The 17,532-nt window shown below is 31.6% G+C and overlaps 1 protein-coding gene across 1 annotated transcript; it reads right to left on the bottom strand.

Moving 5' to 3' along the window:
* Positions 1–12,655: 12,655 nt before the first annotated feature.
* On the bottom strand, positions 12,656–14,236 carry LOC131064532 (syntaxin-32-like). Its single transcript, XM_057998679.2, has 4 exons — positions 14,190–14,236; positions 13,405–13,533; positions 13,171–13,320; positions 12,656–12,928 (listed from the first exon to the last, which is right to left on the bottom strand). Exons 1-4 carry the CDS (start codon positions 14,234–14,236, stop codon positions 12,769–12,771), a joined length of 486 nt encoding a protein of 161 aa, XP_057854662.2. The 3' UTR covers positions 12,656–12,768.
* Positions 14,237–17,532: the final 3,296 nt, after the last annotated feature.

Genomic DNA, 17,532 nt, shown 5'->3' with positions numbered 1-17,532 from the left:
ACAACTCAACCATTGCTTTAAATTCTTTGAAATGACTAAAAACTTCAGCTTTACTCTTAAGAAAATAAACCCATGCTCTTCTACTAAAATCATCAATGAAAGAAACATAATAAACTGATTTACCAATAGAAGAAATATCAACTAGACCAAATACATCCAAATGGATTAGATCCAAAACACTTGAAGACTTACAAGAACTGGAGTAAAATTGAATGCGGTTTTGTTTTCCATAAATACAATGCTCACAAAAATCAAATTCAAGATTGCAATCATTCAACCCATTAATAAGGTTCTTATTTTTCAAAGTTTGTAGACCCTTCTCACCTATGTGACCAAGTCTGAGGTGCCACAACATTATCTTCTCTATAGGCAACTTTGATTCGGTAGACAGAGCACCCTTGGGTACCCAAAAACCACGACCATCTGTTGAAAGAGACACCCTCTCCTTTTCCAACATAGTCTTTATCACATTCTTATCAGAAGTGCTATTGCACTCAACTATGCATGCATCAAGCTGGTACAATGTACCCATTCTGCTTCCTCTTCTTATTACCATAGCACCTCTCACCATTTTCACACCTGCTTCTAGAAAACTATACATGCACACCCGCATCTATTAGTTTGCTAACAAATAACAAATTTCTTGCTAGTCCTATGATATGCAAGACACCATCAAATCTTCTAGTTCTACAATCAAAAAATTTAACATGAACACTTCCATGACCAACAATATCAAGAAAGGAGTTATCACCCAAATACACCTTATCACCATCAAACTTTTCATACTTACTAAACCAGTTTCTAATAGGAGTAATGTGGAAAGATGCACCTGTGTCTATCAACCATGCATTGTCACCTGCACGAGTGGCCAAGGCTGCAATAAAAGAATCTCCATCTTCCTTCTCGGACTCAGAATCAGAATCTTGCTTCTTCTTCTTCTTTTTCTTCTTTTCTTCTTTATAGTCCTTTCAGAAATGTCCAGGCTTTCCACAATTCCAGCAAATTACCTTGGACTTACCAGGAGATTTTGATCTCCCCTTATTCTTGGACTTAGAATGACCATTCTGCTTTTCATTCTTGCCTCTTTCTTTTGGTCTTCCTCGAACACTTAGAGCCTCTTTGGCATTTAGAGAAACCTTCCTTCTCATCTCCTCGGAAAGTAGAGAACCAACAACATCCTCCATCTTCAAGATGATTGCAGTGCTCCCTATGGCTATCACAAGGCTGTCCCATGAGTCTGGCAACGAACATAGCAGGATTTGGCACCTTTCTTCTTCATCCATTGGTACCCCAACTGAGGTCAACTGAGTCACCAACATATTAAAACTTTCCAGATACTCAGAAATTCATCCACCTTCTTCCATTCTCGAGGAATGCAACTTCTTCCTCAAGAAAATTTTATTCACAAGTGATTTTTCTTGGTAGATCTCACTTAGCTTCTTCCATAGCTTCTTTGCAGTAGATTCTTCATGGACATTAATTAGAATTGAGTCTGCAAGGCACAATCTTATGAGACCTTTAGCTTTTCTATCCATTACATCATATTGTGCAGCTAAAGTCAGATCTGCGGGCCTCGACTTATTCTCATCAACTGCATCCCATAGATCTCGATCAATCAATATATCTTCCATCTTCAGCTTCCACATTTCAAAGTTTGTGCCAAAAAACTTTTCTACATCAATCCTCCTTGATATACTTGCCATCTTTACAATCCTGCAATACAAAAATGAAATACTTTGCACAAGCTCCCACTCAAACCTTGATTAGCTCAAAAAACCCTATGCCCAACAAATAGAACCAAAACTGGCCAGGCTGTGATACCACTTGTAAGGAAGCAAAGGTGTGCAGAAACGCTTCCTACGCTAATCTTGAGAGGACAATTTTGCAAATTTCAACATAACTATCATAGAGATCACAAGAAGCAAATAGAGTAGAAATAAAACAAGAAACGCATAACACAGTGATTATCATGGGGAAAACCCATACGGGTTAAAAAACCCACAATCTAAAACCTACATAGTATATTAACAAATCAACAAGAGATTACAATACACTTGAAATGCAAGTTCTTACAAGAGCATCACCTCAACTCAAGCTCAGAGAGACTTCACTAGCATCCTTCTAGCACCCAGCCTTGCAAACCAAACTCCATCATACAAACTCCTCTCCAAGCCCTCATTATATAGGAATTTTACAACCTAGAAACCATTTGTGGTTTTACAATACCATGGGCAAAACCTCCATGACACATGTTGCCCACCCTTGACATTTGTTTTTCCAAGATAAGAAAACCAGGTTAAATATAGTTACTCACGTCCAAACTCTTATCCCCTATTTTTGACCCTCATAACTAACATGAAATGTGTCATATGATCTCTAAAAAAGGCCCTCCTATATTATACTATGGAAAGGGCATCTTTTGACAACTCATATACTGTTTTCCAAGGCATCGACACATGGAAAACCTCCCAACTACATTTGGAACAATTTACTAAAAATTGCAAGCTTGAGACACATGTATCTCAATAGATATCACCAACCGTATGGTTGATTTTGTGTATAGCAGATTGTCACCATGTGTCAAAGAGGCTTTTCTGGACATCGCATTCTTCTTTTATAATAGGACAAATATTTCTCATGACAGTAAATATGCGGCATGCATAGTTGGAGAGGAGGAATTCAGAGCTCTAGAAGAGGCGTCATTCGTCAAGACAGATGAACGTGGCTGGGTGATTGTTCATGATATAGTTCAAGCAAGAGGGAGAAAGATGTCAGAGGGAAATAGAATCACAGGCCCTGAGATTTTATTGGAATGCTTGGAAGATAAAGAGGTATGTCATTACTTACAATGTCCCTTGTCAATATTAACAAAATATAGTTTTTATTCACAATCATAGTAACGTATTTGTTTATTTTTGTGCAGAAACTCAGAAACTTAAAAGCCATCTTTTTTAATGAATCCATCTTTTCTAGTGAACCGATAGAAATAAAAATTAATGAATATCACCTGAACTGTATGAGTAATTTGTTAAGAATACTACATTATGAAGAAACTTCCATAGATGATTTGTTTAGAACACGATGTCATGAAGATGCATCTTAAAATAACCTTCTGGGATAAATGTCATAAACCATTCAAACAACTCAAATACCTCCATCTTCCGAGTGAGATTCGTGATTTACCAATGGAGTTTGAGAAACTAGAGCATCTTGTCTACTACCAGGGCCCATTGACGGAAGGCATGAGTTTGTACGAGGTAAGATCTGCAAATATTTATCATTTCAATTTAGCTTTGATTAGATTTTAGATTGACACTAGACATCCTTTTCATAATTGTTGTGCAAATATATGTAGCTTCCTCCAACTCTGCGTGTGATGTGGATTACAAATATATTTTCTTCTGAGAATGGAGTTGTAAATTCTATAATTCCTTCCAACGACACTCCACCTTCCTCGCTTGTAGAATTGTGGTTTTGGGATATTCCAACTATGGAAAGGTTACCAAATGGAGTGGAGAAGCTAACAAAGTTAGAGGAATTAGGGATATCTTATTGTCGTAAGTTGAGGGAACTTCATTCCAAAATCGGAGACCTCAACAATTTGGAAAAAATAAGTTTAGAGGACTGTTATCGCTTAGAAGAATGGCCTTCAAGTTTTGAAGATCTCTCAAAATTGAAAACATTAGTCTTGAGAGGCTATTCTCCAAAATTAAAAATATCATTGCCCCACAATATAAAAGAAAAATGTAATATAAAATATTATTAAATATTTTTTTCAACAATTCACATCTTAATTGTTGTTTTGAGATGTCTTTCTAATTTTTAATTTGTAATAGCACAAATAAAATTTAAACTTTTCAATAGCTTTTCATTTTTTAAATAAATATTATATTTCATTACATTTAATTTATTTAAAAAAATTCTCTTGTTTTAATTAAAATTTACTTTAAGTTATTAAAATTTTACTATTTTAAAATAATAAAGAGAAATATATATATATTCTATATTGTAAATAAAATAGTCTAAATTAGTAAAATGATTGTAAAGGTTTAATATGGAATGGATGTTATATTTTGAAATTAAATATGAAAGAAAGGTATGCAAAATTGATTTGAGAATAGAAAATGAAAAATCGATGATTCATAGAAAATTCATGTCACGTTTTTATAAATGAAATAATACAAATTAATTTCATGTAGAAGTATTAATGTGGCTCATTTTTTATAATTTAATAAAATTTAAAAATGTTAAATATAACTCATTTAATAGTAATGTGTATTTGAATTTTTTTAAATGATACTGATTAATGTGTATTAATTTGGTTTATTTTTATTATTTTATAAAATTTAAAAATTAGTTATATTTGAATTTTAAAAATGATATAAATTAATAATATGTAGAAGTATTAATGTAATTTATGTTTATAAATTTTCAAACTTTAAAATTAGTTATATATAAGTTTTAATAAATTAAGAGAATATTTTAAATTGTTGATTTTTTTTTACTATATATATTCACTTACATAACTTGAAAATTTGAAGCATTGAGTAAGAGTAGTTTTCAATGAATATTAATTTTTCATAGTTTTTTAGAGTTAAATTTACTCAAAACATCACAATTTTAAGATTTTAGATATGGGCTATGTAAAAGAGTTTTTTTTAGATTTTAATGAGAATATTATTGGTTGAAAAAGTAAATTTCTTTATAGTGCTTATTTGTTATTGAAAAAAGAAATGTCACAAATAATATTTGTGGACAAATGTCATAATCCATTTAAACAAATCAAATATCCCAAAGCTTTGATGAAAGTTCCTAATTTATCGATGAAGTTTGAAAACTAGACCATGCAAGATTCATAAATATTTTTCATAATTATTGTGAAAAAATGAAGCTTACTCTATGACAATGTAGAATGAACAATGCAGATTTTTTATTAAAATAAGTGGGGAAGAGTCCCAACCCATTACAAGTCAAAAACATGAACCATCAAAACCTGATTGGAACACTATAAGTTACTCTACATATGGATTTGCATATTCTAAAATTTCTCCCATGACCCGTCTACCTTACTCTTGTAGAATTTATCATTTATAATATTTAAGAACATGGAAAGATTATTAGATGGAGAAAAAAGGCTAAAAAAGTTTGAGAGATTATATGTATATAATTTGCCTCTATTGAGTTAACTTCCTCCTAAATTTAGGAAAATTAGCAATTTGGAAAATTAGTGTTGATTTAATACCTTGGGTTAGAAGAATTTCTATTAAGTTTAGGAGATCTCTCAAAATTGAAGATGTTAATTTATAAGGATGGTCTTCAAAAATAAAAATGCAATTACCTCATAATATTAGATCAAAATGTATGAGAAATGATTAAATAAAATTTTCAAAATTATATTTCTTAATTTATTATTTTGATATCCTTTTCTAATTAAAAAAAATGTAATTTAAAAAATCAAATTTTCAAATATTTCAATCTATAGAAAAAATTTAGTGAAAAATTTGACTAAAATTTCCCCATTAAATGAAAGAAACTATTTTATTTTTAATGGTAAATTACCTTTGATGGTTTTTCTTAATTTTCAAAAATGTAATTTTTTAAAACAATTCAAAAAATAGTAAAAATTAATGAGAAAACATAAAATATTAGGAAATATTTTTAAAAGCATCTTCAAAGTCTAAATTTTAGTTTGAGAGCTTATCTAATTCATGCCTAAGAAAATCAAAACCAAATTCACACTTGTTTAGAAGACAACATGGAAACAAAAATATTATTTCAAATTATCAAATATTTCTTGAAAATGTTTATAAAAATCAATAATATAGAAGAACGCTTTAAGACAATGACTTTCAATAATCAAATAATAATGAATGAAATTAATATTTTATAGATGATATCGGAGAGAGTTATCTTCCTTTTAAATAGGCTTAACTATCTAGGGATACACCCCTTCGTTTTCATTAAAAAGAAATAATGTCTTAACTAATTTATATGTTACAATTAAGAATGCAAAAAGCGTTCAACTTATTAAGCTTGGGAGTACATAATATACACCTAGCTCAATATATGATATTAGGATCATTACAATTAAGATCAATGTGGGTGCGGAAGATGGATGGAAATGTCATGCATCAGATGGATGACAATGGAAATGTCATCATAAAATTTATGAAAGATGAGATATCTTTCCCACAAGTGTAATGATCATCAAAGATAGTTGATCTTACACATGATTCTTATTTTCAAGCTTTCATCATGGTACTTATCTTTAAATCACCACAATCATGGCTTTCACCATTAGAAAAAAAATACCTTTTTTATTTATCATCAAACATGACATGCTTGCCAGGTTTTCATCATGCTAACTAGCCCAAAGAACCATAGAAATGGTTTTCATCATAGGGAAAATTTTCTCTTAACTATTTTCTTGGATTGTTTAAACTTTTAGAGAAAAAATTCAATGTTTTTCCAAATAGCATTGATCTTCAACTAGACACTAACTTCTCTAGTCCATTTAATGATTTCAACATAGATATCAGAGCCAAGATATGTTAATAGTGATCTATATGGAGGATGTACCTTGTCGGGATCAATGACACTTATAAAACCCATGAATGTTATCATCATCATCCTTGTTGATACTAGACCTTTACTTTTTAATTATTTTTTGATGCCATAGAATCCAATGAAACCAATAGTTGTCTCTAAAAATACAAAATGGATAGGGGAACCTAAAACAATGTAGGTTTGAAAATTTATTTCATTGAATATCTTAGGAATCCATATTATAAAACCTAAGTTAGGCTTTTCTAGTACATTACACATTTCTTATAGCTAAATTTGGTCCCACCTTAGATTCCTTCTTGGCCACTTAACAAAGGTCCAAAGGTCTATTTGGGCACAAAGAAAAAATGAGTGAAAATTTTCATAGTTATTAATGGGTGAATATTAATGAAAGAAAACATTTGAAAAATTAATGTAGCTCACATTCTTAGACAACTAATGGCATCAAATAGGATTTTATATAAGTTTTCAAGTTTTTTTTAAACAAAAACCTATTCAATTGGTCAAGATGAATGATCATCAAGTTCACGATGGATAAGATGGCTAAAATTTTCATAGTTTGCTTGAGAAAGGCTCTTGTAGAGATAGGAAAATTAGGTAACTACAGACAAAAGAATATGTCAATATATGATCCTTTATAAAATACAAAATTATAGGTCTACTATGAGAGGACCACTAATAATAGTATGACTTGGCTAGAAGCATTAGATGATATACATATAAAAAGTAAAACAAAAGCTCTTTTAAACATGTGATGCACTAAGATTAATGACATAAAAATCTAGGCATACTCAACACAAATGCTAGAAGGTTCTCCAAGGGGACTTAACCAACATAATCAATAACTAGATTACTATTTTCATAATAATTTAAAAAACATTGTTATAAATAGCAATGAGGAAATTTATCATTAACTAAGAAGGAATTTGAAATTTAGATAGAAAACTAAGACATTATCATAAAATAATTTATTAGATAAATTGATAAAGTTCATCCATAATACTAAATATTTAAATTTACCCAAGTATTATTTTACACTTACCATACTACCATTTACAAGTAATAACTAGTCCTCAATCCTATCTGATATACACATATCAAAAATACAACCAATATTATGGCATATTAGTTTCATTAATACCAAACCAGTATTTAAACCTTTTCAGATTATACTTTATTAAAACTAGATGATCAAATGTATCTAGCATGAAAGGGGTGTAAATTATATAGCCCCTCCCCACTCCATTTGCACTTTGAATTTTTGCAACCTTCCTCATGGATTAGATGTAATGTTCCAAAGAAAATAAATTATTGATTTACTCAACAACATACAATAAATCTTAAATAAATTGTTTATTTTGATCTCATGTAAATTTATTTTTCAAAATAATTTGAAGGATCCACAGATTTAATATTTATTCTTTGAAAGACATACTAAATTACAACAAATCAAAATGAAACTTGTACAACTTTGAGAGAAGAACTCTAACACCCCATTTATTGTAAAATGATCAATTTCTACAACAAAATAGATTGATATAACATGTAATGTCTCTTTATAAAGTTATTAATAAAAATAATAGACTTGAAACAAAACCAACAATTGGCACCAAACTATATTCAAACAACCGCATTTAATCATAGTCAAGTAGCATAGATCAACTAATCAATCAACATATGATCTTGCACAAAATGAATCAAAGTCAAACAAAAATTGATATTGATTATTGATTAAATATCTACCTAAGATATAATAGTAGGCTTCTATGAGTTGAAAAGAAACTAAGTAACAACAAAAGGGATAAAATTAAATGTTGACACTTTGAACTCAACAATATGACCCAATATTAAAGATGTTTTGAATTACAAAATTTGTAATCAAAATTGGACACCACATCCTAAACATTACTTGGAATGTAGCCAACAAAAATTGTAGAATTCTTTTTTAAAAAAACATCAAAATTTTAAAATCTCTTAAAAGATAATTGAATATTGTAAGCCCTTTTATTGTGTCTTAAAATTCATAACACATGTTTCAAATACCGCTTGGAGTTTTCTATATATCATGTGCTAGTATTGTGTAATATTTATTTTATTGCACGAATACAATTGAAATGCTATAGAAGTGTGGTGCAACCCAACAATCAAAATCATCCAAATGCTTATTAGATATATTTTTATGTGTTATGGATAATGGTTTCATTTTCTATAAAAATTATTGTCTTAATGCAAAGTGTTTATAATGTGCTCAATGATTAAATCTTATATCATTTATTCATAATGGAATCAAGGATGAGTTTAAAAAGAAAATCATTGACAAAAGAGATGAAATAGTGAAATATAATTTGAAGAGTGGAAATGAAGTTTCTAGTTGTGTGTTTGCTACGAGTGAAGTAAGTGTTGTTGATTTTATTTTTTATTTTATTAAAATTATTTTTAATAAGTAGGCAAGACATCGTCATATGTCTTGATAGTTAGATTAATAGTTTAAGGTATGTAAATATTTTTTCATAATTGGAACTATTAACTTTGTAATCAATTTTGTAGAAAACTACATATTGCAACAATAAAATGAAGTCCAATTACATTATTCTATTCAAATCGAGCTATTTTTGTGTAATAATATTTTTTATATTTTTATAGTTATTAAAAAATATATATTAAATAGTTTAACAAATCATTTGGTTAGATAATTGTATCATTCAATTCAAGAATACTCAAATGTTCTATTAATTGAGAAAATTACATGTAGAGAAGGGTATACCTCATAATTTTATTGTTTTTTTTTTAAATAGGCATCGAAAAGATGAGCATGATAGAGTGATAACATGTATAAAGAGATATTTAGTTAAATAATAGCTAAAGATTACAGATGGTGGTACATTCAATGGTGTAAATTTTATTGTTAGGTGGCTTAGCTATGCATAGTCACAAGGAGTGGCACTTGATTAAAAAATGCATCGGTTCTTTTGGTTAGTTGATCCGGGAAAAGTGGGATTTGTTTATGTTGATTTGTAGGTAGAGAATGATTTATATGATGTTAGTGCATATGCATATTGGTGTAGGCTGTTGGAATATGATGGGTTGGATCCCACAGGATTAGAGAAGAGTGCGAGTTACAATTGGTGCAGTCAAATCAAGGTGGAGTTGATTCCACGTTGAGAAAGAGGAGTGTGAAGAAAAGTTCTTGGAAGAGAGTGATACTTGTTCCTACTAGATTTTAGAAGAGGAGAAAAAAACCAATTAAGATACCTATTATAGTGATATAATTTGTTGAAGGATTGTTCACAATCTAAAAGCATGGTTCAACCATTCAACTTTGTTTGTGATCTACACTCACAAACTACTTGCCTAGTGTGTTTGATGCTTGTAAGCCTAGATGTTTCAGCATCAAACACATGCTTGAAAAGAAGCAAGAAGCAATAAAGCAAGTTTTGGTTAGGCCTATATCAACTAAATAGGTCCTTATTGGATGAAAAAGAAAAAGACAAAAAAAGGATTAATTGATTTTGAAGAAATAGGCAACTTAGGCAGCTAAAGCAATCTTCCTCACTTACATAATTTTGAGCACTCAATTTAAATTCTATTACTAAAGAATTAATGTATGGGCATATCATCAATCAAGCAATCTTGCATCACACCAAAATATTTTTATAATTCTTGTTTATCTTTTTCAAGTTCTTTTGCCGCGCATTTTGCTCTAGTTCTTGATTCATTTTTTGCCCATAATTTGTTGACCATACATATAGAGTTGTGGACAAAAATCATCACAAGTGGTACCACATATTAGCCATGATTCCTCCAAATGTAACATGTCAAAACTTCAATTATTGTAAGTTGTCACATGTTCTTCTGACAAAAGTGAACTAATAAAGATTGTGTGCCAATATTTTAGAATCTCGGGTCAATTGTAGGGTAGCATAATTAAGCATTCATTCTAAGGAGGTTTGAGATTGCATCAAATTCCACAACTTATATCTTACAGTACCTATTGAAGAAGGGAAGTAGTGCATAAGGAATTATACTAAGTTCTTATTCAATGATGTATTACATGAAAGCATCACTATGAAAAGGTGCCAATTCAACTAAAGAAAGCAACAAAGAGGAGGTGAGATAGAATGAATTGAAGACCAAAGAGAGATTTGAAAGATTGAATAGATTATAATCCATTTTTTCATGTATTTTTTGTTAGTTTCATCAGATGAATAAAACACATTTAATAATTTTACACCATCATTTTGTTCATTCTTTCTAAATTAAGTTTATGTTGTGCAATCTTGTATTGAGTTATCATATTCTTCATTTGTGCTCCATGAATGAACAACATTTCCTTAAACTCTCTTTCCATGATTGTATCGTACGAATAGAGACAAGTACATACTTCAAACTTCTCATTTTGCGCTCAATTTAGTAATCTTGCTTATAAATAGGACTTTTGATTGTTTCTAACCATTTGCAACCCCTAATTTCTCTTTAAACCCCTGCCATGCACCCGAATCTAAACTAGCTTCACTTCTGGATTATCACGAGCCTCTTTTTTACAAATGTCCATCTTGAACATGACATACCACATTCCTTTATTCCCAAATAGGGCCATGCATGATAATGTTCACCACATTCAAATTATGCTTTCCTACTCAAATGCTTGCTCTTTCATAGCTCTTGGCTATAACTCACCTCCAATGACTCAAAAACATCTAGAATGTCTATAAAAGAGAAATTTTAACAGGAAAGTGATCTTCAACAAGGTTTTGGGAAAGGCACATAAATACATGCAAGTACACACAGATCAACAAAACACTCATGATATCTAAATTCAACAAAACCTCCACTAAAGCTCCAAATGAGACCTTCATTACTGCACACTGCTCTTCCCACAAGTACCCAGATTACCCAAAACTTCATCTATAGATTCAACCTTGGGATTTGACTAAGGCAAGTCCCAAAAACAACCTTTGAGCAACCACCTTTCCCTTATAGGTGTAGCTTATACTTTGACTCAACATTTGTCAAGGACACTAGATCATGTAAAGGTCACTATCACGCCCACCTAAACATAATCATATATGCTCTTGTCATCAAATAGACTATTGCAATTATAGATTTCTAGAATCAAAATCCAATGACATAAAAAGACTCCTCCCATCTTCTCCTCAATCATCTGCAACTGAAACAACCTTTGAATAAAAAATGCCTACTTCCTCCCTCCTTTCATCTTCATTTCTAACATAAAATGGACATTAAAAAATCAACTTTCTTTATTTATCTAGAATATATTTCTGATGCTTTGTTTAATGTTTTACACTAAATTTTAGATGAATAAAACTGTTAGAAATTAAAAGTAAATCTCTTATGATTAAAGAAGTTATTATGCCGAGAGGCATCTACAATGACATCAAAATGTCTGTAAACAGAAATTCAATTTTGAAACAATTTGACATGCAAATGACAAGTAAATGTATGAAATATGTCATCTTTTTATTTTTGTGGAGGTGTTATTTTATTACTCCAAATAAAATAGAACCCTTGTCACTTGCCTCCAACTAAATGAAATCGTTACATTTAAATAATAGTGGAAGAGTGTCATAATATTTAAAAGGGAATGTTGTCTTAGATAATATTTTTTGAAACTCTTGTAAGCTACTAATATTGTTGCAATCATCAGATCCCTTCTATTATAAGATATCTCTCGACATAATTTACCTATATTTTTTAAATAAAATAGAATCATTGCCTCTAAGTATATGAAACTGTTACATTTTTAATGAGAGTGAAAGACTGCAACATTATTCAGCTCCATGTCTTTGACAACTAATAAACATGCAAGACAATTATGTGATATCTCTCGACATTATTTTATGTATATTTTTTAAAAATTTAATGATTAAAAGCAAATCTCTTATGATTAAAGAAGTTATATTTTTAGTTACAATGTCATTTACTCTTGGAACATGGTTTGTTTTGAGATAATATACATTTGTCCATGCCTTACAAGCATGACACTTCTTCAATCTCAAACAAAAGAACTAGAGATATCAACGCAGTACATTACATCATATACTGTAATGCCTCAGCATTTTTCTTTACACTTGAAATGAGTTTTATCCCTTGGAAAGTTTACATAGAATAGTTAAACACATTGTTACTTTTGATTTGAAGTAAAATAAATTCAAGCTACACGCAAAATGACTCGTCCACTTTACATTAGGCCACGAAAACAATAAATATCACTATGAAAATGATAATAACAAAAAATATCTTAACAATAAGCCACCTATTCGAAGATATCCGACTCGAGTGTTTTAAAAGAGCACCTTGTGCTCCTTCCACATTGGACAGTGTATCATCCATATTATCATCTATCCTGCACATTACCATCCAAAGAACTCCCTTTAGAATTCACAAATGGCTATTGCTCCTGTATTATGACAATCACAAAGATGACAGCAAGAACAAGTGTATTTTTTGAACTTTACGTGTGCATATATAAGGAACAAACAACAGAAATCCCATTTGCTTGAAAGAGAGTTGCGATAAAAATAATATTACAATGAAATGCATATACATATGGTTTGGTAAAAACTGAATGCAATGGATTTAAAATACCTGATCGCCAACTCTCCTTGTTGAGCAACCATTGTTGCTAGCTGAGTAAAAATATTTCCAAGTTCTGAAATTGTGGATTCAACATTTTGGAGAGCTGTTGCCCTAGAATGCATCTGTGTATCCTGCGGTTGAAAAACATTTGTCTGAAATCTATCAGAAAGAAAGAAAGAAAGAAATTATTGCCGACTCAAAAAAGCATCCAGTTAAAATAGAGAGGAACTAGGGTAAACATACCCTAGCAAATAAAAGAAGTTAAACTCTACTCCAGAAGACAAATCAATTAGCCCACAACATGCTTCAACAGGTGCACTTGAGCAACAAAGTGCCACTGTGTCTGAATCTGATCTTCTTGCTGAACTAATACTGGTTGCCCATGCAGAAAGACTTTACTTCTATTTAATCATCTAAAATGGTTAGAGATGCACACTGCTATTAGATTAAGTTGAGAATAAATACTAACTAGAAAATGGCACCCATACAAAAGGCAAAACAGGCAACATTAGTTACAAATTCAAGTCTGTGGGGTCTATGCTAACTAATCTGGAGGACAAAACATTATAGAGGGTTATCAGAGAAAAAGGCTTTTTCTTGGAAAAACAAGCATTTAGTTTATGAAGGCAATGCATAGGAATTTTCTTTGTGGTCACCACAATGAATGAAATAAATTCTAGACTCTAGCATCATATCATAACTGAATGTACCTTTTGAATCCCATTGACCTATTTTTTAAATCCATGGGCATTAAAAATAATTTCTTGATTTCTAATGTTTCCCTTCAAATAGAATTCCTTCATTCAACATATTCTGATTCACTGTTTCTCAGTCCAATAACTATAGCTTATTAGTATACAAATACTATCTTTGGAAGTACACTCATTGATGGTGACTGTATGTTACATCCCATTCTGACATATATGATGCTATTTGTTCATATCATGTCTCCTCTATGGTGTATATAGAGATAATTTGATGCCCTCAGTTTTGAAAGGCTCACAAGGTTGACGTTAGCTTTAGCAAACCTACGCTCACAATCTGCAATAAATCCAGGAGAGCCTGTGGAGATCATGATAGCTTATACTTAGATTGGAGTTCATTAGCTCATTGTTAGGCTGAAGATTGCTTCTCAATCGTTCCTTTGCAAGGAATATGCCTCACTTTCTACCTTTTGAGATGCACCTCATTGACACATTTATTAAACCCATAATGAGTTAACTGAAACTAACTGGTGCAGAATATGAAATAACTGAAACAAAATGAAAGGAAGAGAGGGATGAAAGAACTTACAACCGGTCCAACCATGATTGAAGCCTCCTGCAAGATGATAATTCTCTCACCACCGTCAACCTACACACAAGCAAGAAGGGAAAATTTTGGGGTTGTGTTTAGGAGTCTGCCAAACTCAGATCCCCGCTTTGGTGTTTCCACCTCCAAGGACAACCCAAATGAAAAGCCACAAGAAAGATAGTTGATAAAGATAATTGGAAAGTATCAATTAAAAAAGAGATATGTAAAATAAGGATGGAAAAGGGATAGGTGAACTCCCCTCTCCAAAGTTCTCACAAAGATGATGCTCTAAACTCTTTTTCAAAGCTACAAAATGGTGATCTTAGTATAGTAAGGTGTGACTGCTATCAAAGAAATCACCGAGAGCTCTCACCTACAAAGAGTAGTCTCCAAAATGCCAAAAAGATCCTCCAAATGCCTTCCAACCGGAGAGATATAGGCTCTGGACAAAAAACCGTTGTCGATGGGCGCATGTAGGGGCGTTAAAATCTCCTCCAAGCACAAGCGCAACGCTCAAATGGCCACCCACAAACTATCAAATTCGCGGGACAATAGCGTGCCACATAGACGTCTTCGCACTACACCCTAGTCGCTGAAGGTGACAAGTTGGTGGAGTTGGTAGAGACCATTTTGAAGCTAATGAGGCAATCCTGCATGGACAAAAGGATAAAGGTGGTGATGCCCAACCTCCGATGGAATGGAGGAAGGCACCATTTGTCGCGTTGAATCACAAAGGCAGAGATTTTTCATATTACAGTGTTATTGTGTTCTTATGTGCATGATTGTTGGAATTTAGTAAATAATGCTATTATGATTGATAAAGTTTAAATTGATAAAAATAATTGTTATACTAATTAACATAGTAGTTCAATACAACGCCTATTGTTATGTTTTATAATATTGGTGATGTGTCAATGTATGAATTGTTTGTATTAAGTGGGTTGCCACCCTCAGGTAGTTATAAGATTCGATTGGTTTATGGTTGTGTTCTTCTTGGCAGTCGTCGGGTGCTTTAAATATATCATGTACATCAAGGAAGGTAGTAGGATAGGGTCAGATCAATTATAATCCTTGGCCAACCATATTTGGTCTTCTTCTCTATAATAATTTCATGTACAAATAACAATATATTTTACTCCTATATCTGGTATACATTGTTATTTGTATTATTATTTCCTATATTTAATTTATCGGATATAGTAGTAAACACACACCCCTCGTAGTATAATTGTGTGCTCATGAAGTGTTTTAGTGCTTCTGTCACTTTTCAAAAGCTAGGAAACTGTGTTGTGAGGTTTTAACACATTGCCCCATTGCAAATGGGGACCCCCACTTTGTCACTTTCTAGGTTAATTGTCTTATCTTAGTCATTGGTAGTTTTAATCTTTTTCTATTATCCTTTTGCTTGAGGAAGTGAAGTTTCTTAGGTGTCTAGTGTTGATGTGTTTCTTAGCACAATCAAACACAAAATAAAATACCAAGGTATCTTATACTCTCTTGAATAAAATCTTTCAAATTCTATGCTTCGCAATCAAATGAGACAACTCCTAGGTTTCTATTGTCAGGTCTTGGCTCCTGGATAAGCTCAATTGGTTTATGTGATTGTTGGTAATCCAAGGGGGCTTACATCGAATACTTGAATGTTAAACATTTAGATGCTAATGGAACTTAGATTTTAACTACTTGATTGGAAAATAAAATAGAAAAAGACATAGGGTTTGAGGAGTCTATTCTTATCCTAATAATGTAGGAACAATGGGCAATATTTGGTGAAACATGACGAAGCCTTTCTTTGACATGCAACAACTCCACAAAGCTTAGTGTGATCCCCTAACATGAGGATGTGATGTTCAAATCAAAATTAGAAACAAGGATACCATAAAGGTGATGCATAGAAAAGTATGAATAGCAATTGAAATTAAGATCATTTAAGAATTACAGTTGACCACACAAGCCAAACTTACAATCAGCAAATCGCTAGTGGTATGGATATATGAATTCCACCATGAATCATGCACAAAGTTATTTCATTTATCTAATTACCATTATCTAAAATGATGATCCAACAAGAAACCATGCAATTGTAGAGGAAACAACACATTCTACCATAACTTAACTGAAAAGGATGTTAATTTACAAGCTTGGCAACAATTTATGCCTTTTCCTATTCTACCCTAGCTATCTAGCTATTATCTATTGATCAACTACTAACTATTAACCTTTTTTAAGCCTTATATAAAGAGCTCACTACAATTCAAAGGATCAGATTGATTTGAGATCAACGGTCGAGATTTTACAATTAAACCCTAATTAGGGTTTGTTACAACAAACTTCCTCTTGGGCAATGAGATCATTACACTGAATTGGACACATGTCCATCTTAATTTCTAACCAATGAGAGAATGGGTTAGGTACATAAAATAGTATTTGTTGAGGCACCATGTGTCACTTGCTCCACCATAAGATGAATCAAGTTTATTGAACTTGGACTTGTTGATGTGGAAGTAACTTGATTGGCTTTAATGTGAATAGGATGCCACATCAACCTCTTCTGAAATTATCTCCATTCCTTGATCACATTCAATCTTCTTTACTCTAACTTAGAAACTTTCCTCCTTGTTAAGAATTCATAATTTCAAACTTTGAATCATGAAGTATTCCTTTCTTAACCTTCTTTGATCTTGAAATTTCCTGCCTTGATATGTTGTTGTCTTGAAAAGTAGATTTTGATCCTTTGGAAGCCTTGTGACCTATATCTTTCTTCATGCATCTTTGAGGTATCTTCTATCATGTTGATGAGCTTGATTTTGAAATGTGAAGCATGTTCTTCCCTTGAAACATCAAGCTATACTTTATTATTCACTTTATCAATCGGGAAATGAATTCTTATAGTACTATTGACTTGAAATCTGATATTCTTCACCCTCCATCAGATCGCATTCTGAAACATGACACTTGGTGAAATTCACATCAAAAATATTGAGATTATCTTCAAAATAGGTCTAATGCACTACCCCTCTATGCTAGAAGTTAACTAACTTTATCTCTTCCTTATTCGAATTGAGAGTTTTATGCTCT

Source organism: Cryptomeria japonica, chromosome 4, assembly GCF_030272615.1.
Source record: "Cryptomeria japonica chromosome 4, Sugi_1.0, whole genome shotgun sequence".
Lineage (NCBI taxonomy): Eukaryota > Viridiplantae > Streptophyta > Pinopsida > Cupressales > Cupressaceae > Cryptomeria > Cryptomeria japonica.
This window is presented reverse-complemented; position numbering and strand designations above follow the sequence as displayed.